General features: G+C 41.9%; 1 protein-coding gene across 1 annotated transcript in view; it reads left to right on the top strand.

The window, feature by feature from the left end:
* Positions 1-4,922: 4,922 nt before the first annotated feature.
* The window catches only part of HK1 (hexokinase 1), a 69,625-nt gene continuing 48,724 nt past the window's right edge, over positions 4,923-25,823 (top strand). Inside the window, exons 1-2 of the mRNA XM_024198121.3 lie at positions 4,923-5,339; positions 18,905-19,067. Coding sequence (XP_024053889.1) covers positions 5,277-5,339; positions 18,905-19,067 — 226 coding nt within the window. The 5' untranslated portion in view covers positions 4,923-5,276. The remainder of the gene's footprint in view (positions 5,340-18,904; positions 19,068-25,823) is intronic.

The raw sequence follows: 25,823 nt of genomic DNA, 5'->3' as shown, positions 1-25,823 counted from the left end.
AGCAGTCAATTCAATACACCCACTCTGGCTTCAGTGACTGGAGGCTGGTCTAGTTTAAAGTCAGTGGGAGCTGTGCATGCACATTGGAGAGTGAATTTGCCCTTCAGCATGTAAAAAGGCTCTGACTCTCCAACATACTCTTTCTAAAAATGTTTTTCAAATCACAATTATTATTATGTGTATTACTGTAGCACCTAGGAGCCCCAGTCATGGACCAGGACCTCATTGTGTTAGGTGCTGTACAAACACAGACCAAAATATAGTCTCTGCCCCAAAGAGCTCACAATCTAAGTAATTATGACTGAAGCATCTATTAATAAGTAAATCAGTGACTTTTGCTGTGTTTGAAACCTTTTCCTCCTCAGTATGGATAACCTGTGAATTATTCAGATACTGTGGTGATAGGAGCTTATAAGAACCTAGCTAGCTAGTAATTAATGTAGCTTATATAGTGCCTTTAGATCTCAAAAGACTTTGTAAACATTGATTGCTTACATTTTAAGCCTCACAAAATTTGAAATGAGCTTGGGATTATGTCCCCTCCTATAGCCCTTTCATTTCATTTTGCTGTTCTATCAATGGCCAGTATTTGGGGTTATTTACATAATGACCTCCACTAGATAGTGAACAATGAGAAATAAGTTTGTTTTCTTCTCATTTCCTTTCCTATCTGGTCAATGGTGGCATCTAGGCCACCAAAGGCAAGCTCTGCTTTGCCTAGCAGAGCAGGACCCGACTAGCAATACTGCTTTGGAAAATCAACCTGCAGACAGTGATGAAGCAGGATACAGTTTCGACTCTTTTCCTTGGACTAGAATACATTGCCTCTGTAATGCACCAGCAATTCCCCCAGCCATAGCAGAAGTCACAGTGTTGCTCTCAAATCTTTGTCTCATGCTGAGCAACATACTGCTAGCAAGCCACAAGGCCAGATATGCTGTTGCTGTAAGATAAATTTAAGTGAGCTTCTCATTTCCATATGTAGTAAGATCTCTGAGTACAAAGTCAGGTATCAGTTGTCACCCATTTAAATGCTTGTTTGTGAGCATGCATGTGTAATGGAGGCTTACTGACCTTTCTTTATATGCTTGCTAAATGTTGCTGCAACCATTCTAATAGCTTAGGGGGAGATATTTAAAAGGCATAAATGACAGTTAGATGCCTAACTCTTATTGACTTTCAGTGTAGGGGAATAGGAGGAGGATTAGATATATTTAGCTTCCATTTGTACATCTGAAAATCACCTTTTTAGATTATATTTTTGGATAAGGATCACTCTTTCTTGCAGGATGGGAGGGCAGTTGTTCATTTCCTTGGTGAAGTCCTGGCTATATATTCCTCAAGTCTCCCCCAGCTCATTTTAAGCTTCCTTATCTTCAGATCTTTGTGTTGCAGCCAGTGTGTCTCTGACTGATGACTCTAGTCTACAGGATTCTCTTCAGTCTGTCTACGGCTGTTCTTAAATTGGTTTATTGGTCATTGATGAAGAATACAAGCAGCCTGCTCCCAACAAAGTTGAGCTTCCAACTCTGCAGCTTCCCTAGTCCCTGCCAGAACAAGGGACAATAATGAAGGGCTCTTAAGTAAGTGGGCACAACTTCCAGTGATTTTTAGAATAGTGCCACTTTAATCCAGGGAAGAAGTTGGCCCTAGGAATCAATCACCATGAGGAGCAGAGCACTAGCATTAGGCCACCAGCTTGGCAACTTTCACTCTTTGTCATTAACTCCTTCATGGTAGCAGCCTCTACTACGTTGCCTTGTGTGCAGGTGCAAAGCAAACTGTCAAACACAGTGGAGTATAAAATTAACTCTAGTGGCTATTTTTCCTCTAGCACAATCTCCAACTGACTGAAACCCTGCTATCTCCTTCAAAGATTTTGAAGTGAAGAAGGTCTTCTAAAAATAGCTGACCGTTCATTTTTAACATGTACTTTTACTCTTCTGATGTCGAGGCAAACTTTATTAAAAAACCCAAGCAGATTACCCTCTTCTGTGCTGTTGTAAAAATATTGATAACATCTGAAGGGCTGGGACACAGGTCTGAACAACAAGTTTCAAATACCTAGACTCTCCAGAGCTTCAGCTTCATATTCCAGCCCTACATCCTTGGAGCTAGGTACATTGGGCTAGACTTGCTTGTGCACTCTGGCTGCTCTGCACTATTCTAGTGGCTCTACAGCTGGCCAGGTGTACGTGTGGAAAGATTTGCTGGGATAGCTGTATCAGTACACTATACTGGCAAATTGCTCCAAACTGTCATTTGGCGGTGCAGCTTTTTCCAGCCTTCCGAGTGAAATAAACTATTCTGGAAAAGTGCATTTTTGCTGGCACAGTTATGTTGGTCACGTCACACCTCATCACATCTCTGACCAACACAGCTGTGCTAGCAAAAGTTAACAGGAAAGAACTGGCCTAAGCAGCCATAAATCCAGTCTATCTGGTTAAACTGAGTTTAGGGTTGGTTTGTGTCACTGGATTGGTGCAAAACTGGAGCATACTGGTGAATAATCTGGCCACTAGAGTGCTATTTTACTGTGTGGTGGTCATATGAGGCATTACAAATCCAAGTTTTGTCTGCTTTCTGTGGTCCATACAGATCCTACAGCACGTTCCATAATGGTAGGGGTTTGTCCTGCTGTCCTTGGCCAAAACTCCCTCTTACATCAAACTCTTATGCTGGTTGCTTGCTTCTCTCTACCTTAGAGTTGGCTGTGTTTTGAAAATAAAGTTATTGTAGACATGCAAATGTCATCTTTTAAATTCTTCTAGAAATTGCATTGCAGTGTTCTCCATTTTATTGGGAATAACCTGAGGACATAAGCCATCTTTATATCTGATTTTTGTTGGTTACATTAGCTGGTCTGCTCTGTGCTATTTATAAATACTATCTGAACAAATACCCAAAATAATCTTTGACAAATGATTTCTGACTAGAGGCTAGAAGGCTGCACTCATTAGGCGCTAGCAGACAGTGTGAGGTTTTAGTTACATGTTTCACAGTATCAGCTAGATTTTTAACACTGCTAGTTAGGACAAAGACTGTAATTATTCGTCTCCTTGATTGTAAAATGTGTCCAGCATAAGAACGTAGCTGCCCTCTGAATTGAATACAAGGCCTTGATAAATGAGGGAGCAAAGGAATGTGGCTTAGCAACTATTCAGAATTAGCTAAATGACTTGCAGGAGCTATCAAGTGTGACTAACTATGGTTGCAAACCCGCCAAGATTCATTCACTGGCTAGGAAGAATACTTCTTTTGGAGTAATTTTCATGCAGTTTCTAAAATACTTCACTTTTGCAATGATGGTTTTGTAGTGTGAAATATTTTCAGTAATATTTTTATTTTGAAGGGTTTATGTATTTATTTCTTTTCTGTAATTATTTACATGGCTGCAGGAAGACAGCCCTGAAATTGAGAGCTGGAGTGTGATGCTTAGGGACCCCACAGGAAGGTAAACATCCATGTTAGGGACTTTACTGCTATTTGATTACACCTGTATCATACTAATCCCATTTAATATCTCCCCACACACCCAGCAGCCCTAATCCTAGAGCAGTGGTTCCCAAACTGGGGTTCGTGAAATGTTACAGGGGGTTCTCAGGAAAAAACTCCCTAATGGCGGACAGAGCTGTCCCTAGGGACCCCAGGCAGCACAGGGCCAGCTGCCCAAAGCCCCTGAACGTCCAAGAGCTAAGAAGATCAAAGCAAGCATTTCTATCACACTGAGGAGATTTAAACGTCAAGATTCCTTATAAGAAATGGAAAGGGAGGTGGATATTTTTTGCTGTTTTTAAAATTAAATAGGCAGCTAGTATTGTTTTTAAAATTATTATGAAGAACAAGTTTAAGCTTTGTTGTAACGTGCGTTGTTTGCCTGGACTGCTCAAGACCTGAATGCTTGTGTAGGAGGAACTCTTTGTCTTCTTAAATACCTTCATGCTGTTTCACATCTGATACTCCTTGATGAAACATAGGAGCCTTGTCTTATAACAGGCTTATTCAAAGTGATACAAGCTACGAAAGTGAGATCTTGGAAGAGTGTTGCCATTTTCATAATGTAATACAAATTCTGTAATGATAAATAATAATTAATAGTGTGTAATAAGCATGTCATAAAAACACATTTTATATTTCCAAGATCACGGCTTTTATAATTTATACTCAGGTAAAGGAGAAAATCCCTGGAAATATTCATTTTTAGGAGGGGGTTCGTGAGACTTGACATTTTATTGAAAGGGGTTCACAAGTTGTTAAAGTTTGGGAACCACTGTCCTAGAGTGAGGGCACGTGATCACCACGGCCCATACAAAGTAGCATATGGCCTAGTAGTGATGCAAATGATTCCCTACGTCCAGGCCGAGAGAGAGGGGGAGGGGATGCTGCAGCGTCAGCGGGTCACGTGCCAGGGAGTGGCGCAGCCTGTGCGAGGCGGCGTGGGGCGTTAGCGGGGCTGCAGTTTTCTTTTCCGCTAACTGCAAAAGACAAGCCCCCTCCCCCCCCCCGCACCGAGCCCCATGTGCCCGCGTTTGCAACGTGCCTTGGGTGAAGCAGGCGTGTTAGAACATTAGCAATGTGAACACTCCACGGGGATGCTGAACAATCGGCTCTTTCTGGGGTTGAAGCATCCCTGTACCCCGAACGCTACTACAGTGTGTGTGTGTGTCCATAAACCCTTCCCGCCAGGCCCGGTTACTGATGTGCGAGGAATACCAGGAACCGCTCGCTCTTCAAGTGCAGGAATTCCTCTGGCGCTGCGTGCTCTCGCTCTCCCTGCCCTGCCCTTTGCAGGGCGTGATGGCAGCGGTTCGGTAATTTTGGCTGGATCTCCTCTTACTACCAAACAAACGGTTTTCCAGCGCACTTGAAATAAGTAACGTACGTGGGGAACGTGCAGTGATGTCTCATTTTGGGGGCGATGGAAAACCCACCTTCTTTTTCTGCACACAGACTGTCCATCACGGTGCCTAGGAGACTGTTTGTTTCTTCCCCAATGCTGCAGAGCCCTCCCGTAACAGCCAATCCCAGCGCAGGAAGTGGGCAGGTTTTACTCTGTCATTATCCCCTGTATGGAAAAAGCCTCTGCATCTTTTTTTTGCTTGGTGGGGGGAGAGGAGGAAGAAGCAGCCTTCCTGCAGTTTAGAAGCTTTTCGTGCAAGGAAGGAAAAAAAAAAAAAAGACAGAGCCTTTAAATCGTTCCTGTGAGAGTTGTGTTTGTGTCCTGACTGCTCTGGTGTTCAGCAAAAACCTTTAATTATTTTACTTAATCAGACAGGATGATAGCTGCCCAGCTTCTGGCCTATTTCTTCACCGAATTGAAGGATGATCAGCTCAAAAAGGTAAGTCAGAAACCGAATATTTGCACCCCGATGGCCAGTTTATTTTTCATAAAGATGTCTTTGTGTTGTCAGTGTCCGACGTGTGCTTCCAGTTTATGAAAATATTTGTTAGAAAAGCTGAATGTAGCAAAATCGGAAATATTTGCTCTAATAAAATGAATTATCTTGTCTAGTGCATGTGGGGTGTTTTAGAAAAGCAGTGGAGCCTTGAGTTTGTAAAATTTGAAGGGTATAACCCCTGAAAAGCTGAGTAATATGCTGCAGTGTCCTTGAAAGAAGGATGTAGATGTCATTTCTCCACTGAGAGTCCCTCCAGGGCCTTTGTAGAATAGACTAAAATACACGAATAGAGTCAGTCAGTCTGTCTCATAATATGTAACTGAATGAACGGCAAATATGTTTTATTACACTGGGAATTCAAGGCCCAAGCCAATTATTATTTAAAAATTAAGTTATCTTAACTGTAATTTATTTATTTTTAAAGTAGAGTCCTAACCAAAAAATCTGCTTATTTCTTGCTGTTAATTAAAGTAATCTTTTTAGCTAGCAATTGAGTGAAAGAACTGAGTTGAATGTAACATTTAAAATGTAGTCTGATAATTTATTCACAAATTTGAAGCAATTTATTTATATTCTTATTAAAGTGACAAATAGGGGTCACACTAGTTTCCCCTAAGGTTATTTTACACAGTTATGCTGTGTCCTCATGTCTCGTAGGTGGTCCCTTATCGAGATGGGCCTCTATATAGAGATGAAATATTCTGTTTTTAGTATCATCAGAATAATGTCCTTAGGCCTCTTACGGGAGGAGGCCCAACATTTCATTATACTAGGTGTAGTGCCACTGTGGGTGTAGGCTATAAAAACAGAGATTGCAGAAATATTAAAGAAAAAATATAAAAGTTTCCTTATGCTGCAGAATTTGTAATGACTGTAAGGTATTTTAACTACATTTGATGTAGTTTTGTCGTCAGTGTGCTATTGCAGCAGCATTTAAAAACAAAAAGAGCTCTAATTATCAGGAAGTCATTTCCACGTCAGGAAGTCACTTCCAGTACATCACTTCAATATGTTTCTTTTTATTTCTTGCTCTTTGTAAACAACAGCATATATAGCGGCGATCACTCCTTTTTTATTAGTGCTTGCACAGACATGTCTTACAAGAATGTGAGTTAAAAATAAATTCAAGTCACAAACAATTTTGGATTTTATGTTGTTGTGACTTATGAATGTATGGGGCAACAGTAATATTTTTATAGTGAATTGACAGAGGCTGGACGTTGTGTTAAAAAGCATGATTTTTAAGCAGTTAAGGGGAAATATTGTTGTGTGCCAGTTAGTTGCATGGTGTTGCTGTTTAACAGCATAGTACAAAATGGGTGTGGAGTTCTGTGTAAATAGATTGTAAAACAGTATTACCTTATTTCTGAGTACTACTAGTTGCCTGGGCGTGGTGGTTTAACATGAAAAGGAAAAGCAGGGTAGTTTAGTTGAATAGTTAGCAATGCTGGAGATTTTGGTACTAGGCCAAAAAAAAAAGTTTGACTTTCTGAAGAAGCTCAGTGGCTTTTCACAAACAGGTGCCATAACCTGGAAGATTCTGCTGACCCTTTCTATGCCACATTTGTCCATATTATGTGGATTTGAGGGGAGAAATGGGGAGAAGGAGAGAGGAATATTATTAAAGGTGCATGTAAGATTTTTGTAAAACTCTGAATAATGTGGCCGTGTCCTTTTCTATTAATGTTACAAATGTGCATTTTTGTAGTAATATCTGAGCTTGTCTGCCTAAGACTAGGGAAATTTGCACCTGTGTGACTAGATTGATGTTGCTACGTTGGTGTAAATGTTCAGCCTAGATGCACTGCATTTGTGCAACTAGCCAAGATGAGTCACATTGGTGCATACCACATCTTACACTGGTGTATCACATCCATGCTGGGGTTTTCTCCTGTGTAGTTACATCAGGGCACTGGTAACTACACTAGTGAGCAAAAAACAAAACCCTCAAAAAGCTATTCCCCCTCTCCCCACAATAAAATAAAATAAAAAAACCACCAACAAAGACTCCAAACTTGGACAGAAAACCCAGTTAGACGGGGCCTAAGAATGTGCTTTATTTTTAAAAGTTGCTTCTTGCAGCTTTAGGCCTCTTGTTTATTCCATTGGGTTTTCCCTATCAAAAATCCCTGTAGGAGGTGGAGGATTAGGAATAACTGTTTAGTCTGGAGGAAGATCCTAAAGCTGCCTTCTCACTGAATTTTTCTATTACCTGAATCTGTGCAATATGTATATTTGTTTTCTTGAAACACTTTTACACGCCACTTACTGCTCCAGATTTATAAGCCTGTGTAAAGCATAAACTGTTTTATTGTTGTTATATTTAACAATCCAAAATAAACAAAAAATCACAATCACAGCGGAGGTGGTTCATACACAAGATGTCACAAGCTTTACATTTACTGCATCTGAAATGTTTGTTATGATGCATGCTGATATAGGGGAAGTTCTATGGTGTTGTCTCACAGATATTGTTATAAAAATATAGGCAGTGTGTTTGTAAATTTTGTTACAGTGAGAAACATAATTTTATTTGACTGTACTGGAAACCATTGTGATGGGGTATTTTAGAAATATAGATAGCTATTGTATAAATTAAAATCCCATTTAGATTGTACACAAATCTAAGCATATAAGTAAAATATTTCTATATGTGCACCCTAATCAGAATCTATTGATATTGAAGCTAAGAACAACCCCCCTTCCTCCCGGCCTCCTTTACAAAAATAATGATAAATTAATAAAAAATCAGTGTTGGAAGGTTTATGAGGGGGCTGGTTGGATTAGAATTCTAGTCCTGTTCTGACCCTCAAAATACTGGAAGGTGACCCATGTTGACCCATGATAGTGGTACAAATGTACTTATCCTCAGTATATTGCACAGAAGAATACTTGTCTTCAGTTCTCATTTTCAGCTCCCTCCTAGCTGTGCTTCCTCCTCCTCAAAAGGGGGAGGTCTCTTTTATTCCACTACAGACTGATTTGTTTCCACCCCCACTGACCACCCCTCTATTACTTGCCTCCCCTATAACTTCGTACTACTCCACATCCATATAGTTCTAACCCTGAATGCAGGCCTGAACTGTTAATCTTAGTCTCCCTTGCACTGGTTCTTGGCCTGAGGTTTAGGCGGCAGCTGGTAGTGCAGGTGGTGAGTCACACTGAGAATGCCACCATAGGGCATGGGGGATAAGGAAGGATTATCAGCAAAGAAGAGACAAGGTAAGCTGGAACTTGTTCAGCCTGAGTCCCACATTGCTTTGTATCCCAGTGACTAGAAATTTTCCCTCCTCCACAGAATCTTTGTGGTCACGTAATACAGGCAGTACTCTAGTGTCATTCACCTGGTAGTTAACCAGTTTCCTCAGAGTCACTAACTTTAAGGATCTGTGCTATAGCAGTTACCTTCGCATAGTGCAATTCATTGTGGCTAGATATAGTATGGAGATGATATGGTTCTGAGACATGTGGAGTACCTAGGTATAATGAGTTAAGAATACTGCCTCCAGCTTAACTTGAATATAGATATAAAATTTGTTTTTCTTTGTTTATGACAGGCCCTTGAAGGAGATATCCACTAATTTTGGTTAGTACAGTGTCTGGAAAATTTTAAAGGCAGGAATCACCATGATGTGGAAAGAAGATAGTGTGTGTTTCATGGGCAGAAATAGTATGTTATATGTGAACAAAATTTGTGGGGCTGTAATATATGAAAAAGGAGCCACTTCCATATAAAATCATGTGTCAATATATGATCTCATGCAAGTCCAATATGTAAACCAAGCTAAAAGTATACAGTAGCATTAATAGGTATATAAGATGCATATAGTTTTGTTCCATGTGGGATAAACTGTGAAATGAATTTGAAAACTCACTTTTTCCTTATAATTGGTATTGACGAGCCTTTTGCTGATAGCAGCTCTGGTGGCAGTTCTAGGGCAAAATTTTAGGATACGTATGGCAAGTTTGTCTCTGTGCACATATGCTGATTAAGACCTGATCCTGCAAAGAATTAAGCATAAAAGGTTCAGAAAAGGGCAACAAAAATGATTAGGGGTATAGAACAGTTTCTGTAGGAGGAGAGATTAATAAGACTGGGACTTTTCAGCTTGGAAAAGAGGTGACTAAGGGGGGTTATGATAGAGGTCTATAAAATCATGAGTGGTAGAGAGAAAGTAAACAAGGAAGTATTATTTACTCCTGCTCATAATACAAGAACGAGGGGCCAGCAAATGAAATTAATAGGTTTAAAACAAACACAAGAAAGTATTTTTTCATGCAGCGCAGCCTCTGGAACTCCTTGCCAGAGGGTGTTGTGAAGGCCAATACTATAACAGGGTTCAAAAGGGAGCTAGATAGATTCATGGACGATAGGTCCATCAATGGCTATTAGCCAGGATGGGCAGGAATGGTGTCCCTAGCCTCTGTTTGCCAGAAGCTGGGATTGGGTGACAGGGCATGGATCACTTGATGATAACCTGTCTGTTCATTCCCTTTGGGGCACCTGTTATTCGCCATTGTCAGAGGACAGGATACTGGGCTTGATGGACCCTTGGTCTGACCCAGTATAGCCATTCTTAGGTTCTTATGTACTGTGAGAGCAGGGGGGTGAAGTAATATATTTTATTGGACCACATTCTGTTGATGACAGTGTGGAGAGAGTGTCACTCGAAAGCATCACTCTTTCACCAACAGAAGGCAGTCTAATTAGGGTTGCCAGACGTCCGGTTTTCGACTGGAATGCCCGGTCAAAAAGGGACCCTGGTGGCTCCGGTCAGCACCGCTGACCAGGCTGTTAAAAGTCCAGTCGGTAGCACAGCCCGGCTGATGCAGGCTCCCTGCCTGCCCTGGCTGTGCACAGCTCCCGGAAGCGGCGACATGTCCCTGAAGCCCCCAGGCACAGGGGCCAGGGAGGCTCCGCGCGCTGGCCCCGCCCCGAGTGCCGGCTCTGAAGCTCCCATTGGCCAGGAACTGTGGCCAGTGGGAGCTGTGGGGGCGGCGCCAGTGGGTGTGGGCAGCGCGCACTGTGCAGAGCCGCCTGCCCACGTCTCCACCTAGGGGCCGGACATGCCGGCCACTTTTGGGAGCAGCGCGGAGCCAGGGCAGGCAGGAAGCCTGCCTTAGTGCTGCTGCGCTGCCGACCGGGAGCTGCCTGAAGTAAGCGCTGCCCAGCTGGAGCCCTCACCTCCTACCCCAACCCAGTGAAGTGGGTGAGGGAAAACGAGCGATAGAGGGAGAGGGGCTGGAGTGAGTGGGGGCGGGGCCTCAGAGACGGAGCGGGGCAGGGTAGGGGCGGAGCCTTTGGGAAGGGGCGGGGCAGGTCTGTTCGGTTTTGTGCAATTAGGAAGTTGGCAACCCTAAGTCCAATAAAAGATATTACCTCATCCATCTTGTCTCTAATATCCTGGGGCCACAACAACACTGCAAACAACTTTGTGATCATTCTCATTGACTTTAGTGTAACAGCTCACAGTACATAAAGTTGAGCAGGTGTATAAGTCTTTGCAGGATCAGGGCCTGGTCTTCAAAAGGCTGAGTACTTCTGTTTTCTATTAGCTTACCAGTGCATTTGTAAATCTATGTGTGAAGTTTAAGATTTTGCCAATTTTCTATTTTTACTCATTGGGTGCCTGACAAAATCGCAAAATAGATAATGAAATAAAAAAGAAAAAACTCTGGAAAGCATTTTGTTTCTTAAAAATGCAGACAATGTGATGTAAATGGCAATAGTTTGGCTATAATAAAATTAATAGAATTAACTACCCGGAATCACTGCTGTATAGGAGTTACAAACTGAAGCAATATGTAATTGAAAAGGGAAAAGTCTTGCAATGTTTAAACTATTTTTATTAATGCATTTTTTACTCCTGATGAATATTCCTCACATTTAAATGAGCATGCTGCATGAACAACTGTATGGTAGGAGTGTATGCATAAGTTAATGACTTCCCTATAAGGACTGTGTGACTAAAATAGGTGCTAATGATTTTTGGAAATCTTTATAAGAAGGAGGCCTCTCTCTGTCCGTGGGTATGCATGAGACTTCCATTGGTGTCAATGCAAACTAGACATGCATCTAAGGGCAGTTATTGGTCCTTAGTAGCTGAGTAGGTGTTTACATAGAAATGTGAGCACATACTGTACAAATTAGTTATATTTATCTACAAATCCACTGCATGATTCCTGCAGTTCTTGGAATTCAAGAAGTCTTTTCTAATGTATGAAAATGAATCCGCATTACATGTTTTAGTCAAGAAAAATTACATGTGTACTATTTTGTTTATAGCACTCTCCATTTAAAAAAAATAGTTAATATACTTTTAAAATCAAATGGAAACTATTAAGCCTTTTGTAGGGCTCCATGCTTCCACTATCATGAATTATGGCATTTCTCAGGACGTGCCAGCTGTTGGTAAAGGGACAAATTCTGCTGTTTTGCATCAGTGCAGCCATTCACTTCAAAACTTCAGATGTACTCTGCTAAACCTTTGGAAGGCTACTTCCCTTCCCTTCCATATAAGTTTCTCAGGACCATCTCCCAATGTGCCCAGGCAGCAGCCAGATCTTCACAGAAGGTCTTCCCTCCTTGAAATCTGGATAAGCTCCACTGGTGCAAGTACGGGCTTTGCCTGTCTGCACTAGGGATTGTGCCAGGCAGCTGCACCAATGGGTGTGTAATCTGGGCAAATCCTCTTTCAAGTATTGTATGTTGGGCAATAATGAGAGGATGCCGCGCTTGTAAAACTAAACAGGCTCTTTAGTGAGAGACCTATTTACAGAGATGCTGCAGCTTCAGTTAGCTGTCAAGCCATGTGCATACAGACTGACTTGCCGATGCCTCCTCCAAACTCTTCTGCAACCTGAGCTCAAGGCTGGTCCTCAGTGTTTTGCAACTCAGGGCGCAAAACGTTTTTGGTGTTTCCCCCTACAGCTGAGCTACAAAACCCAAAAAGCCAACAAAAAACTCTCAACCCAAACAAACCAAAATCAGACCAGCACCTCCCCAGGTGTTCATTTGGCGCCACCCTTAATGTTTGTCTCTGCAACTGGCCCTGCGTGTGCTCCTGCCTCCTAATTCCACACAGGTTGCTTCATCGCCAGTCTAGAGAAGGTCTAAATAGTTTCCAGATGAGCTCTGGTTGGGAACACCTTATTAAACCTCCTATTCAGTAAAGTGGCACTTTCCTAATTGTGGCCTCTCAGAAAACATTTTCCAAAGTGTCCTTTAACTGGATATTGTGCATGAGCTATATTTGATACTTAACCAGAAAAAGGAGAGTATGTATTTGTAGTGATTTTTCTTGTAGTTCCTGCTTAATTAGTAGCTCCGTAAGGGGAATGAATTCAAGAAAGCAGTGCCCATCTCCTTCCCCTCCCGCCACACCCTTATACTTGGTAGAAGGACTGTAATCGTTTTCCTTCAACAAAGAGAGCTGGCTGGTTTGTTAGAAGTGGAATGCATTGGAGCGATCTGTTTTGAAGTGAGATTTTCCATGGATCTCAGTGGGCATCTCTGTGTACCCCCAAGATCCCTACCCTAATTGTGTAACTGCAGGAAAAGTTGCCATTGGTTTTTCAGAATGAGAAAAAGTTCCACCTTTTACTGTACATGGTGTTTTAGCTTTATGTACATTGTCCCAGAGGTGGTCAGCTCAGGCTAGTTTGGTCTTGATTTCCTTTCTTCGAACACCCTCACTAAAGTTCATGCAAACAGTATCGGTGGATCACTTCTTTAGCCTTCAACACATTATTGTAAATGGGAGGCAGGAGGTGGAGCGTCTACAGAGTTTATTTTAGATGCATGACAAGATATTATAAAGCATCTAACAGCCAATTAGATCATTACATGAGCACGGAGATTATGGACAGTCAAGATTCAGAATGACAGTGCAGCCTTAATTAGTGCCCCCCCTCCCATTTTAAAAAGACAATACATCAGACCTCTTGCATGGCTGAGTGCTGGAGACAGATGCCTTCTGTTTATTCTCAGAAAACCTGTGGCATGGGTAGCAGCAGTGCAGGGCACCTCACCCTTTCACCATTATGCCTCAGCTGTTCTGGAGAGACAGCCTTGCGCAGTCTCCAGAATCATTGAGTTCTTGGTCTGTTTATTGAAACTGCCCACGAGAGCACCATCTGTGGTGGTTTCTGTGATGAGGATACTCCTCCACTAGGAGCGGGACTGAGCACCAACTCATTCCAACGTTCTGAACATGAGATTGTAACAGCATCCACCCGCTACTGATCTGGGCTGGATTCAGACAGATGATTTCAAGATCAGATGGCTAGAGTTTAGGTAGAACCCTGGATAAATTAATATAATTGCCACTTATGGGCTAGTGTATGATATTATTTCTTGTAATTGCTGTGTCTAATTTTTTTTCCAATTTATTTTTGGATAACTTTTCACTTTTCTTCTGATAAGCTTCATATTAAATGCTTTACAACATATTCAAGGATTGATAATAAAAAAGGTTCAACCTAACTTTGACGCAGAGGGATTAGGATGCAGCCCTATCAATTTAAGATGAGACCAAGTGAGATCTGACAAGCTAAATATGGTTAGACCTGCTCAGTGCAAGAGAAATGTAAAGTGTTGCAGGAAGTGTTTTTGGTGGTTCAGTAGTTCAGAGCACTGGTACATGAATGCTTGGTCATTATGTTAGGGTGCCTTGTTCTGTCACATGTGCCATCTGCAGTTGAGATGTCAAACTGAGATTTTGATCACTTGTGATTGAAATACTTTTTGCAGGAGTAATTGCATTGGGACTGGTTTCCTGGCCAAATTGCATTTTGGGCCCTAATTACATTCTGACTAGCTATATTCTCCTTAAGCTGAAGAATAGTAGAGTATTCTTCGTCACTTCCTGCCTTAAACTGTTGTTTAGTGTGTGGGTGTCTGTTCATATGTATATATGATGTGGGAGAGTACATTATGGTGCTGGTGTGGTAATCAAAGTCGTGTTTTTGAACGATAGATATTAATATTACCTAATTATATACAAGATTAAAGGAGAGGGTCTTGACAAAGGAACCTCATGTATCTGACATGTGTTTGCCACTGCAGGCACATTGATTGTCAGGTACATGGGTTGCATTTTAATGCTCTGGACCATATAGTAAGCTGTTCTTAGTACAGCGAGTAAAAGAGGCCATGTGATGTGGAAAGTGTTGCTTCAGGCTGATGAATTTCTAGGCCAATATTTACAAGCCAGACAGTAAACTGGGCTAGACTAGAAGCTGATGGTAAACAGGAATGGGACACAGATGTCTTTTAACCAGATCTCTGAAGGTTGAATTGTTTCTCTGAAGCATCACTGCTGCTGTTATCCTCTTTGAAGATGAAGAGGATTTGTGTAATATTGTGAACAAAACAGTGCTGGGCATCAGGGGAAGCTGGAACTCTTGCCTCTTTCCAGTGGTATAATTTCCTATTTCTAACTATCTAGGGTTGTGAAACAATGAACTGTAAAACTGACATTTTTGTGTACTGAAAAGCTGGCAATGACCCTGGGCTGAGTTACCCCCGGCCTTGGGCTGGGGTAATTTTAGAGGGGTGTGTGGAGATGTGGCTCTTTGAAGTTGCTCAGGGGTTAGAATGCTCGAATAAATTCTGGAGACGTGGATTAGTGAGCAAGGGCAGATGAGTCAGTCAGAGGGTGCATGATAAACTGCAGATCCATGAAATTAATTGATCATATTGCCTCCACATATTAGATGTGTTCTTATGCTTTTATATAATATACAATAAATGTGTTTATAAAACATTTTTGGATCCTTTGTGATGAAAGGCACTAAATATGAGAGGATAATATATACAGGAAATAAATCCCCCCATCCACTGAGATGAGAATAGATGTTAAAAAGGGAGACTTTTATCCTAAACTTTCAGTTCAACAGTCCAAAGAGTTAAATAGCTTGGGAATGAGCTTTCCGTGCCTCTTCAGATTAATCCAGGTGGTTTCATTAATAATTACAGATGTTTCTGTTGCTGTTTGGCAATGCCAGCTCATAGCTGTGTGCAGTTGTGGCCAGGAAGTTTTGTAACCCTGAGTCTTGCAGGGTGGATGAAGCTTAGCCAGACTGACTCCTTTGTGGTTCCCATAGAAGTCTGAATGTGTTGCTCTTTGATGCTACACACATTTTGTCTTGGGATCACATGGCAAATGCTGACAGTTTGTCTAGCTGTCTGGGTTGCTGTTGTCTCCTGACATCTCTTGCTCTGGGGAATGTTTGTACAAATAATATCTTTGGCATACCAGATGGGAGCAGAAGCCCATATAGTGCTGCATGCTGAACAGTGGACTCAATCCTTCCAGCAGTTGTGTGTGCAGCTGTCGTAGACTGAGGGCAAAATTGGGTCTATTATGTGGAAATGCTAGTATTCCTTATTGTGTGGATATGCAAAAATTGTGACTCTGTCTCTGTCAAAGTTATCACTGCCTTGAATGCTACTGTAGTTTACTGCACTACTCCATTTTTTCTTGGGAGAGAATCAGAAATGAGGACTCTGCTCACTGGATATTTTCTAATCAAATAAGCTATTGAATAGTTCTTTTGATTATTTTCTTGCTCAGCTGAATAAATATTGTAATCGTTGAATTGTAAAAGAATTAATTTGAAGCCTGTTGGGGATTTATTTCATGTCTTTGGGGCAGGTGCTTTTGTGGTCGAGGGAAAAGATTTTAAAAAGAAGCAGCAAAGCAGAGAGAGTTATTTATTAACATTTCTGTGCAGAATAATTTAAAACACTGATATCTGTATTCAGAGAAGTGCATACCTGAATCTAGAAATGATCCAAATCTGGAATCTTGAATTCAAATCTCTGTACCTCTTTGGTATTGGGTTTGTTTCCATGGTTCTAAATGTGTCCCAGTGGTTTTGGTTCCATTCTGGATTCAAAACCAGACTGGACATATACTATGGTTATAGTTTGGATGTGATAAGTGATCTTGCAAGATTTTCTCCATGTTGTTTTTGTGAATGTTAACCAAATCAGTAATGATCTGTTTGAGCCTTCTAACCTTGTTAAGAGCCTGCTGTAGACAACCCTGCTACGTCAGGTCAACTTTCTGCAAAATGTGTATAATAGAGTCTACGGTCCTGTGGCTTCTGGGTAGATACTCTGGTGAATTGGAGAGTAGTGTATTCCGTACCCTTGATTCATTCTGAGCTATGCTCCACAAAATCATGAAGAATTCAGATTCCAAAGGTTTTTGGAACTGCTGCTACTACACAATGTATTTAAATGCCTTTGTGATACTCTCCTCTGGGAACCCAGATCTGCAAGCCACTGTGGCCTGGTCTACACTACAACTTTAATTCGGATTTAGCTGCGTTAATCCGAATTAACCCTTCACCCGTCCACACAACAGAGCCATTTAGTTCGAATTAAAGGGCGCTTTAAATCGATTTCTGTACTCCACCCCGACGAGCGGAGTAGCACCAAAATCGATTTTGTTAATTCGAATTAGGGGTAGTGTGGCCGCACACCACCGAATTAATGTGGTTAAAAACCGAATTAATGTGCTTAGTGTGGCCGCGCACAATCGAATTTATACAATCTGTTTCCCAAATTCGAATTATCTAAATTCGGATTAATCCTGTAGTGTAGACATACCCTGTGTTACCTCACTACCTTAATAAGAGCGCTTTGCTGGAGACAGACCAGTCTGTCTGCCTCACCAACAAATACCTTGAGACTCTGCCAGTCCTAATTGTGCCTTTCATAAGTGAGCCCCAATTCCTGAGTTTTGCAGGGATGTCTCTCTGCTGTGTCCATTCCATCTCACTGAGCACTCACAGAAATTGTTTGCTACCTCCAAAGAGCCAGAGCACACACCAGTCTGTTAGTTTGGCTGAAATCCCTGCACTGGGCTGGCTTTGTATTAAAACAAGAATAAGCTTATTAATAAAGAAACAGATTTAAGTGATACCAAGGAAGAATTAAGAAGATAGGAAAGGATTACAAACAATACAAAAATAACACACTTTCTGGTGCCTACAACTTAATTTTAGCAAGCTATGTCTTTGCCTAAAATGATTTCTCACTTGCATCAAGCTACCGGCATCTCTAGCTCTCCAGGCAAGAGGATCTAGTGTTCACAGAATCAGAGGGTGCTGCCTCCTTTCCCCCCCGCAGGTGCTGGATAACTCGAATGTCTTTTCGCTCCCCTTATATTTCCCAAAATCCATTGTCTTTGTCTCAAGAGCCAGGAAAACCTCCTGAAAATTCAGAATCTGGTGTCTCTCCTCCCCCCCCCCCCGTGCTCATCAAGCTGTTTTCTCTGTTGCTTGTTAGCTTGATTGCTTTGTTTACCTTATGTGTAATTTTACTTGTCCTTAGCTTGTAGTCAAGCCATGCAGACAAATAAATCCGCATTCCCTTGTAGGCTCGTTTATCCACTGCCTCTAAAACATATTTTAAGAATTTATTTCCCGTACACATACATAATTCTTTATACACAACCCGTACATACATCAGGCAATGAAATTCATGACCAGCATGTCACCAGTTCTTATGACACCTTACAAGGCACTAAATCAACTGTATGTTGCCAGTGGGCATAAAAGGTGCTCTTAGGCTTTACCTACACTGGAACCTGAACTTTTTTCATTCAGGGGTGTGAAAAAAACACATTCCACTTGAACGACACAAGTTTTACCGACGAAAAGTGCCAGTGTGAACAGCGCTTTGTCGGCAGGAGAGCTCTCCTGCCGACAAAGCTACCGCCGCTCATTGGGGGTGGACGTTTCTTGTCAAACAGCGGCTACACTGCGCACCTTTTAGCAGCATGGCTGTAGCAGAACAGCTGTGTTGCTAAACGGTGCGTAGTGTAGACATAGCCTCAGGGTCACAGCCTCCTATCCAAGGATTTCAAAGTATTTTCCACACATTAATTCTCTTTTTCACAGGTCTTTCTCCTTTGGTCCCCATTGTTTACCCAGCCCAGTATTTATGGGGCCTAAATTGCAGTGAAACCTTTTCATAAGGAAATTAGAGCCTCTTTGCTGTAAACTACTCCTTGTCCTTAAGCTAGGCTAATGGTGATGATAAACAAGTCCCATGCTTCAGGGCATAAGCTGATTACCTTCAGAGAGGAAGGAAAGGAAGGAATTTCCCTTCTCCCCCCAAATGTTTAATATTGTACACTACAAGGAAGTGCATTAACTTTTTTTTTTTTTTTTTTTGCTGGGGGGGAGGAGGAGAGTTTCACCTAGTTTTAAACCTGAAGAAGGATGCAGGGCTAGAAGTGCCTCTGCTCTTATTTGGTATGTCAGTTACTGTGTTCTTTTCTTTTTCTTTTTGAGTTAAAAGAATAGAAAACTTGTTGGTATTGGTTGTATTTCTCATTTGACTGGAGAATCCCAGAATCAAACTAGAAGAGTCACATGTTCAGTATATAAACATTTAATCTGCTGGAAAAGTCCAGTTAAAGAAAAAAGAGTATCTGCATTCACACAAGCAAATGCAGGATTTTAACTTTTCTTTTCTTTTTTTCTAGATTGATAAATATCTTTATTCCATGCGGCTCTCTGATGAAACACTAGTGGATATCATGTCTCGCTTCAAGAGAGAGATGCACAATGGTCTTTCTAGAGACTTCAATCCAACAGCCACAGTAAAAATGCTTCCTACATTTGTAAGGTCAATTCCTGATGGCTCAGGTAAGGATTAGAATATTGTGTGATGTGTTAATGTAACACACTGCATGAAAATGTCCTTTTAAATACTACTGAAACCAAACAAAGCATTTTACTCTCTTGAGAGCCTCATATGCATGTATTCATTCCAATGCATGGAACTAATTTGTGTAATTTCTTTACAGACCTATGCAAAATGGGTCACATTAAAGCTGGAAAAGAGGGTTTTTTTTCACTTCTTTCTAGATATTCTATCCATCAACACTCCCACACTGTTAATTGGATTGAAAACCTTGTTTTCATTACAGAATTCTTGTTGGTAAAATTACAGATTTTTTTTTTTAAATGATTAGCAGTGATCTATAGTGGACTAGGGGTTTTAAAAGTGGACATATGAGTGAGAGTCTTATAAAAATACCACATATCCTTCACAACCCAAAGAGATGGTGTGTTGATAGCAAATTTTGCCCTTACTTTGATTCTCTCAGTGATTCATTTTCAATCTCTGCGTTATTTAATGTACATGAGTTAGTAATTACACTGCATTTCTGCAGTTGTTTTAAATTTCTGTTTGCAGCATAGTGGTGCAGTCCTGTTGGGAGAACCGGTTGGGTTAAAACCAACAAGTTAATATTAGGCAGTGAAACGCTAGTCTGTATTGTGAGTGGAAATCTTTTATGGTTCTGCTCTGCTCTCGCTTCTTGTAGCTTAATACTATTTTTTTATGCTTGAAATTAGAGAACTGTGATAAGCATATTTTTCAAGTCCCCCACTTGTGTGCTGTTGGCTACTATGATGAAATTTACTAGTGTGCGGATTGCCAGCCCAAAGCCATTTATCTGTTTAAGCCATGCATAGAAGCTGCTGTGGCAGACCCTTGGTGAAGTGACCATGCATGGTTGCTATGGGAATGGGTTTTGCCAGGGTAGTGGGAGTGATCCTGGGTTGGGGGTCCATGTTTATGTGGATTCAGTAGCCCCAATGCCTCATGCAACGGATATGGAGAGTACATGGCTGCCATAGAGGGGTGATTCAGTAGTTCCGCACTCTGGCTATGAAAGGGATGGAATGGATTTCATTTTTCCACTCCCTCTGCACACTACCATACTGAAGCCAAATACTTAGACTTTCTACAGAGGGAGTGAATTTCACTGTATGTGCACATGTTGGGTTGTATGTTGGCCTAAGAAGGAAACAATGACATGGCTTTGGCCGTGCATTCTGTTCTCCTGTTTGTTGGTGCAGAGAATGTATGTTCCTGGTGCCCAATGGCAGTTCTAACATTTTTGCTGACCCTGAGCTTCAGATTTTCCTGCATCTTCACTTCTTCCAGTCAAGCACAAATATATCCCCTATCCCACCAGCACTCAGTCGCTAGCACACTGAGTAAGTAAAACAAATAACATTATGAATTATTAAAAGATGTAAATACAGAACCAGGAGACCTTTAGACACAATGCAGCATGCTGCAGGATGGCTTAGGCCTGGAATAGGTGGGAGGTATTGGGCGTCAAGACTTGACAACCATCGAGGTTGGACCTGGTGCAATAAGCCTGGTTCCAGGCAGTGCTGTTAGCGTCTCACTTTCATAAACAGTAGCTTAACTCACAATAAAAAATAAAATACAATAAAATAGTGTCATCAAAATCCAATCCTTAGGCACAGCCGAGACAGGAAAAATGTCAAATTTAGTGTCTCCCCCCCCATCAGGAGTACAAATGAATTAAAATATCAGTTTCATCATAAATATTACATGACTTACAAAAAGAAACAGCGAATATTATTCATGGAGTGCTTTTATGGCTCAATTCTGTTCCCATTTAAATTGGTGATGATAAAACTCCCATTGACTTCATTGGTGCACAAAGCAAGTGGTGATAGTATGTGTGTTGCTGTACAAACATAGAAGATGACACCAGCCTTCTCCAAGGAGCTTGTAGTCTATATCCAGTTCAGACACAGAAGGAGACTGTGCACTCTTGAAGCAGTGCAGGTTTTTAGTATCTATCTTTGGATAATAATTGAAAAACTAAATGATTATGCTGCACAATATTTGTATAAATGCATGTCTGACTTAAAATATGAAAAATACAATATTTTCTGTACGTAACTGTTGGGATCTGGGTTCCTGAAATTGCAAATACATTGTTCGTCACGTGTCTTACGTTCCCCACAAATGAAAAATCCAGTATTGAACTAATGAGACTAGAGTGCCCCTTTCATTTTTAACGATACAATGCTGTATGAAGATTTTTGCCCTGGCTCTTCTGTACAAAATCCTTTACCACAGTCATTGAAAAGTGGCTGTTTAGACTCTAGTAAAAGATGCTGGACATAAGAACTCACCCATTGTATGAGCCAATAAAAAGCGATACCAGGTGAAACTGCAAGTAGGAAAATATTGAGCAGTTCCTAGATTTCTGGGGCCTAGAAGCTAGTGGAGTCAGACCAGAGACACATATATCTAAGGCCTTGTCTACACTACTGGGGTAAATTGACATAAGTTACACTACTCCAGCCACGTGAATAATGTAACTGGAGTCGACGTAGCTTAGGTCGACTTACCGCGGTGTCTTCACTGCGCTGCGTCAATGGGAGACGCTCTCCTGTCGACCTCCCATACTCCCCTCGGGGAGCTGGAGTATTGGAGTCAACATGAGAGCGCTCTGCCGTTGATTTAGCAGGTCTTCACTAGACCCGCTAAATTGACACACTCTGCTGCAGGGCCGTCCCTAGCTATTTTGGTGCCCTACACAGCCCCTCCGCGGGGGGGCTGTGTGGGGCCCCGCCCCAGGCCTCTGTGGGGGGCAGCGCGGGGGGCTGGCCCCAGGCCTCGGTTGGGGACGGCGGGGAGGGCGGCTGGCCACTTCCTGCGGGAAGTGGAGTGACCTGGCCCCAGCCTGCTCTGCTCCCCTGGCTCCCAGGCTTGGGGGGAGCGGAGCAGGCTGGGGCTGGGTCGCTCTACTTACTGGTGAGTGCAGGCCTGACCGCTTCTGGAGTCCTCAGGAGTGGGGACGGGGAAGAGGCGGGGCAGAGCAGAGGCGGGGGCCCTGAGGAAGAGCCGCAGCAGGGGCTGGAGCAGCACGCAGCTGCGCAGGGCACCAGGAAATTTGGTGTCCCAAATTTCCTGGTGCCCTACGCAGCTGCGCACTTTGAGTATGGGTAAGGACGGCCCTGCTCTGCTGCACTGATTGCAGTAGCGTCAATCTCCCCAGTAATGAAGACAGGCCCTAAGATCAGAATGGAGTCCTGTGGGAACAATCTTGCTATCTTGTAACAACTGTGAAAATAATTTAGTGACAATAATTTCAGTGCATGAATTAGCTGTAAAGCCTAAATCATGAAGGATGAATGAAAGCTGAATATTCTGAAGAAATACTGTTTTTTAGTTAGTAATCTACATTTCTGTACTGTTAACAGTTAACCTTTTGAGTAATATCTTTTAAAGACTGTGGAGATGTTGTTCTTAGAATTATTATTATTTTTTAAAATTCTGAAGTCATTAATTTGAGAATACAGAAATTTTCTTGGCCATAATGGTCAGGAAAGCATCTGAAGCTATTTAAAATGATTTACAAAAAGATCTTTCTGAATTAACTTCTGGTATGCTTAATTGCATCTTTGTGTTACAAAACTTAGATTAAACACTTTTACTTAGATTTGTTTAAATCGTGAAATAATCTAAATCTGAAACGTTAATATACTCATGGAATGTTTTAGGTTTTGTTTTGTTGATTTTTGTTTTTAAGTGAAAAGCATGAATTTCTCATTAAACTTTTGGTTTGTAAGGACAGCCAAATATATTTGCAAATAAATGTGTTAATTTGTTACCTATTGCCAGAATAGACGTTTCTGAAGTGCAGTATTTGTTTGAAGTATATTCCAAGGTGCATTTAAGCTTGAAAAAAGACCATCTGTTCTAGTGTTTGTTTATCATTATTTACTGAAGGTAATGGCTTGTACCGGACAAATGATGTTCTCTTATGTTATGGCTTATTCAGGTATTTCATTTAATGAGGTGACCGGGATGAACATTTTAACTTCTGATTCTGTGACAATGGAGAGAGCTATGAAAACCCTGTTTACTGTGTTAAATATGATAAAAGAAGCTACATGCAGAATTTTGAGGATATATTCAGATTTTAAATTATATTCATTTGCACAACTTAAAAATATAATTTCTAAAACTGTGTAGATTTAAAATACATATGAAAGTACTAAGGGAGCTTTCCTCCAGTAAATGAAACAGGATCAGCCCAATGTTTGAGGCAGCAGAAAAAGAGAGCTTAAAGTTATGTGGTAAAAGTATTAGAAGAGACTTATAATCTAAGTTTTGTCTTTAATATTCAACTTTACCAGTTATAGTTTATTTTTTATGCATGAGTTGTTTTTGGTGTCTCGCATATGGTGGTTTGCTTGCTGCTATATGCTGCAACTTGGGAGACCTATAACAACTTCTATAGGGAAATTATTTCCCCCTTCAGTAGTTCCTAATTTCCAGGATGGAAATTGACAGCTGGTAGGTGTCTTAGACTGGCCCAGTAACCCCTGTACAGTCACCAGTCTGTTGCAAGTGGATCCAGTCATTGGGACCCAGTCATTTCCAAGTCAACTGGGTCTGGGTAGAATCTAGTCACTATTTCTAGCTCTGGGACTCTAGAGAGCTGCTAGGGTCAGCCCTCTTGTCTGACATCCTTCCTTGAGATATGGAACACTGCTATCCAACCACCCTAGATGCTGAAACCAGTGTGTGAGACCTCCTGACCTCCCCGAGTCACTTACACATGCTCCCCCCCAGAGTTACCTCTAGTCTCTTAACCCCTTGAGAGACAGTGTGGCAGAAAAGCAAGGAACCGAAGCGTAGCAGCAGAATTGCTCATTTGAGGCCTTGTCTAGAAGGACAATGTGTGTGGTAGCAGGGTCCACGTAGCCAGTTAGCGCACAGCATGCTAGTGTGCTGTAGCTTTATACCCATGTTGCTGTGTACTAACACTCAGTGTAGACAAGCCATTAAGATCTTTGAAAATAACAAGTGCTGCCATGCCTGCTCTCCTAGTTTGAGCTCATCCTTTCACGTGAGTCTGTGGTTCATCAGGGCTTGTCTACACTGCTATGCTGCTGTAGTGCTTCAGTGAAGATGCAACCTATGCTGATGGAAGAGCTCCACCTCCCCAGGAGAAGCACGCCTGTTGACATAGTGCTGTCTACACCAGGAGTTTGGTTGGAGCAACACAGTTATACAGAGATGTGCATTTTCAATACCCCTGAGCGACGTAGTTATACCAACATAAATTTGTAATGTAGACCAGGGCTCAGTGTTTCAGACGGGGCAGAGTCCCTCCTGCCCTCTCTCTCCTGCAAGTCCTCCTTATGTGTGGTGATGGTCAACCCCCACAGAGCAGAATCCCACTCTTACATGGGGCCTTGTTTCCGTGCGGTACGCTCAAACTGTGAGGTTCTGTATTCACCAGTCTTGCTTGCCCACCCACTGCAGCCTCTCTGGAAAGACCATTGTTCCATGAGGGTGGGCCAGTAGTGGGGAGTCCAAGTCAACAGCCCCAGGTTATAGCCTCAATGACTTTCAGTGATGGTCCTGGTCATCAAGGTGTCAAATGCTTTTCCTAGGCAGAGCAGCTGCCTGGAATGCAGCAGAGTAGGCTGCCCCTGGACAAGTCTGAACTAATGCAGCTACGGTGCCAATATATCAACACAGGTACAAAACAGATTTCACAATTTGGGCTTGTTTACACTGGCACTTTTCAGCGCTGCAACTTTCTCGCTCAGGGGTGTGAAAAAACACACCCCTGAGCGCTGCAAGTTTCAGCGCTGTAATGTGCCATTGTAGACAGCGCACCAGCACTTGGAGCCACGCTCCTAGCACTGGGAGCTACGCCCCTCGTGGAGGTTGGGTATTTTTTTAAGAGCGCTGGGAGAGCTCTCTGCCGCGTGGCTACACAAGCCACGATAAAGCACTGCCATGGCAGCACTTTAATGTTGCCAGTGAAGATGTGCCCTTTGATGCAGTCATATCCCACTTTATCACAGTGGGATCATTCCTTCTTGAAAGTTACACTGCCTATGGAAGCTTACTAGGCAGGACAATATTCTGGAAGACTCTGTCTGTGCACATAACCTCAAAGAGGGACAGATGAGGAGAGGTGGAAGTATAAATAAGGCTATACTAGTTTTTTGCAGAGGAGTGGTCAAAATAACGTCAGATGCAAGTTCTGGTTTGAAGGTAGCAGTAGGCAAATTACAGACCCATGAGTCGTAGGACGAAGATTTGGGGTCAGTCAAACTAGATTCTTGACTATACAGATGGATGTGAGATTTGAGTTGAAGAGAAGCTAGAGATAATGAAGTTTTGGGGATGATACTTAGCAGTTAAAAGTGCATCAGTATGATTTTAGACAGACACATGGCTGAAACAAGCAATGTCAAGAGAGTTGGGAATTTCCTTCATAGGAATTATACAAGAGGTTGAATTCGAAAGGAAGGTGAGATAGATATTTCTATGGATCAAGGATTGAATCCCGTGGGGCATCATAGTAATGAGGACAAGTGGTACAATTGGTTCTGTGCTAACCGCAATGAATGGTATAATATGTAGCAAAGAATCCTGGTCCAACAGAAGTCAGTGGCAAAACTCCCATTGACTTCAACAGAGCCAGGATTTCACCCAGTATATGTGTAGTTTCTGAAGTTTAACCAAAGTGACAAATCAGTGAAGAGATGGAATTTGGGAGAACACTAGAAAGTGCAGTGTTACCTTAACTGTGC

This window comes from Terrapene carolina, unplaced genomic scaffold (genome assembly GCF_002925995.2).
Source record: "Terrapene carolina triunguis isolate 2854851 unplaced genomic scaffold, T_m_triunguis-2.0 Scaffold95, whole genome shotgun sequence".
Classification (NCBI taxonomy): Eukaryota; Metazoa; Chordata; order Testudines; family Emydidae; genus Terrapene; species Terrapene triunguis.
This window is presented reverse-complemented; position numbering and strand designations above follow the sequence as displayed.